The sequence below is a fragment of the Eimeria tenella genome, genomic scaffold (genome assembly GCF_000499545.2).
Source record: "Eimeria tenella Houghton genomic scaffold, Eth_scaff2236, whole genome shotgun sequence".
Lineage (NCBI taxonomy): Eukaryota > Apicomplexa > Conoidasida > Eucoccidiorida > Eimeriidae > Eimeria > Eimeria tenella.
In genome coordinates this window covers 3,291-5,310 of record NW_013542093.1, presented here as the reverse complement: position 1 = coordinate 5,310, position 2,020 = coordinate 3,291, and the positions used below count along the sequence as shown (strand labels likewise).

Sequence of the window (2,020 nt, the reverse complement as noted above, 5' to 3'; positions counted from 1 at the left end):
AGTGAGGAACTGGCCTTGGGAAATAAAATAAATAAATAAATGAAATAAGTAAATAAGTAAATAAAATAAATAAATAATAAAATGAGTTAAATAAACAGAATAAATGAAATAAATTCAATAAGTTCAATAAATTAAATAATTAAAGAATTAAATATTAAATAATTAATTTTATTATCCACTTTATTTAATTAATTAGTTTAAATAATTAAATAATAAAACAAATTAAAATCTTTTTAATTTAATTTAAAAATAAAAACCCACTCAAATAAACTCCCCACTGCAGCGCGTGCTGCACTGCAGCAGAATTGCTGCAGCAGGGGGCCCCCTGGGGGCCCCCCGGAGACCCTGGGGGGCCCCCCCATCTGTACCCTGGTTCGGGGACTGTTTCCAGCACTATTCTGCTGCTGCTGCTCCCGCTGCTGCTGCTGCTGCTGCTGCTGCTGCTGAATATGCGCATTGTCTTTAAACGCCCCTCAGATGACTCTTCACAGGGGCCCCTCAGGGGGCCCCCCAGGGCCAGGGCCTCCAGGTCCCCAGGGGGCCCCCCTGAGGGGCCCCCAAGAGGGGGGCCCCCAAGGGGGCCCCCTAGGGGGCCCCCTAGGGGGCCCTGAGGGGTTTCACCAGGGGGGCCCCCTTGGGAGCCCCCCTGGGGGGCCCCAGGGGCCCCAGGGGCCCCTTTTGAACCCTCAGGGCTTCCAGAGGAGATGGAGGCATCTGCTGCAGTCTCTTGCTGCTCCTTTTCGTTTGGCTGCTGCTGCTGCTGCTGCTGCTGCTGCTGGGCGGAGGCTGGGTCCTGGGGCGGGCCAGCATCAAGGGGCCCCCTGGGGGGCCCCTCTAGGGGCCCCTCTGCAGGCAGCAAGTGGGGGGCCCTTGGCCGGTAAATGCGAGGGAGGCCCCCCTGCTGAGAGGGTTCTCTGAGCCTTTCAGGGGCCCTAGGGGGCCCCCAGGGGCCCCCCAGGGGGCCCCCCCAGGGGCCCCCCCAGGGGCCCCCCCAGGGGCCCCCCGGGTGTGGGGCCCTGGGGGGCCCCTCCGGAGGGGCCCCAGGAGAGGCCCCCCGGGGGGCCCCCTGCAGGGCCTCGGGGGCCCCAAGGGCTGTGGGGCCCCTGCTTGGCCCAAGGGGGCCCCAAGCCTGGGGCCCCTGCGGGCCCCTCCTGGTGGGTACCTGCAGGGCTACCGTTTGGGGGGCCCCCCCTGGGGGGGGCCCCCCGAGGGCGGCTGCGGGGGCCCCCTGGGGGCGCCTCGGGCTGCTGCTGAGGGCCTCCTGGAGCAAGTTGCTGCTGCTGCTGTTGCTGCTCCTGCTGCGCAAAAAGAGAGAGAGTTCTGCTGCTAAAGTCTCCTCAGAAGCTTCACTAAAACTTTTCTTTAAACGCAAACCCAAACCCTCGGGGGCCCCCTCGCTGCGCTCCCCAGGGGGTCCCCCACAGGGGCCCCCAGGGGGCCCCCCGCAGGGGCCCCCAGCGGGGCCCCCGCAGGGGCCCCCAGGGGGGCCCCCGTAGGGGCTTTCGGAGGGGCCCCCGTCGGGGGCTGCTCCACAGGTGGCCCCACAGGGGGTCTCACAGGGGCCCCCACAGGGGCTCCCAGAGGGGCCCCTACAGGGGGCCCCACAGGGGCCCCCAGAAGAGCCCTTACGGGGGCTCTCAAGGGGGCCCCCTGGGGGCCTGGCCAAGCCAATATCGAGGGCAGGGTCTTTGTTGGGGGCCCCTGCTGGTTCGCTGCTTTCTGCATGCAGCGGCCTGCTGCTGCTGCAGCAGCAGCAGCTGCTGCTGCTGCGGTTAGAAGAAGAGCGAAAAGACTTTTCGTGCAGCCACATTGGGGGCCCCTCTGGGGGGTCTTCAGGAAGTGCTTTTGCTGCGAGCACTCTAGGGCTGCTGCTGCGCGAAAGAGGCTTCTGCTGCTGCTGCTGCTGCTGCTGCTGCTGCTGCTGCTGCTGCTGACGAGCAGCCTTGTGGGTCTTGCGGATCTCTGAGGTATTTTCTGCAGACAAGGAGACACTGGAGGAGCGGCTGGGGGCCCCTTGTTT

At 63.1% G+C, this 2,020-nt stretch overlaps 1 protein-coding gene across 1 annotated transcript in view; it reads right to left on the bottom strand.

Moving 5' to 3' along the window:
• Positions 1 to 238: 238 nt before the first annotated feature.
• Positions 239 to 2,020, bottom strand: part of ETH_00035410 (uncharacterized protein) — a gene marked incomplete at both ends in the record, with an annotated part of 4,037 nt that continues 2,255 nt past the window's right edge. The window contains one exon of the mRNA XM_013374726.1: positions 239 to 1,974. Within this exon, the coding sequence (XP_013230180.1) occupies positions 239 to 1,974 (1,736 nt within the window). The remainder of the gene's footprint in view (positions 1,975 to 2,020) is intronic.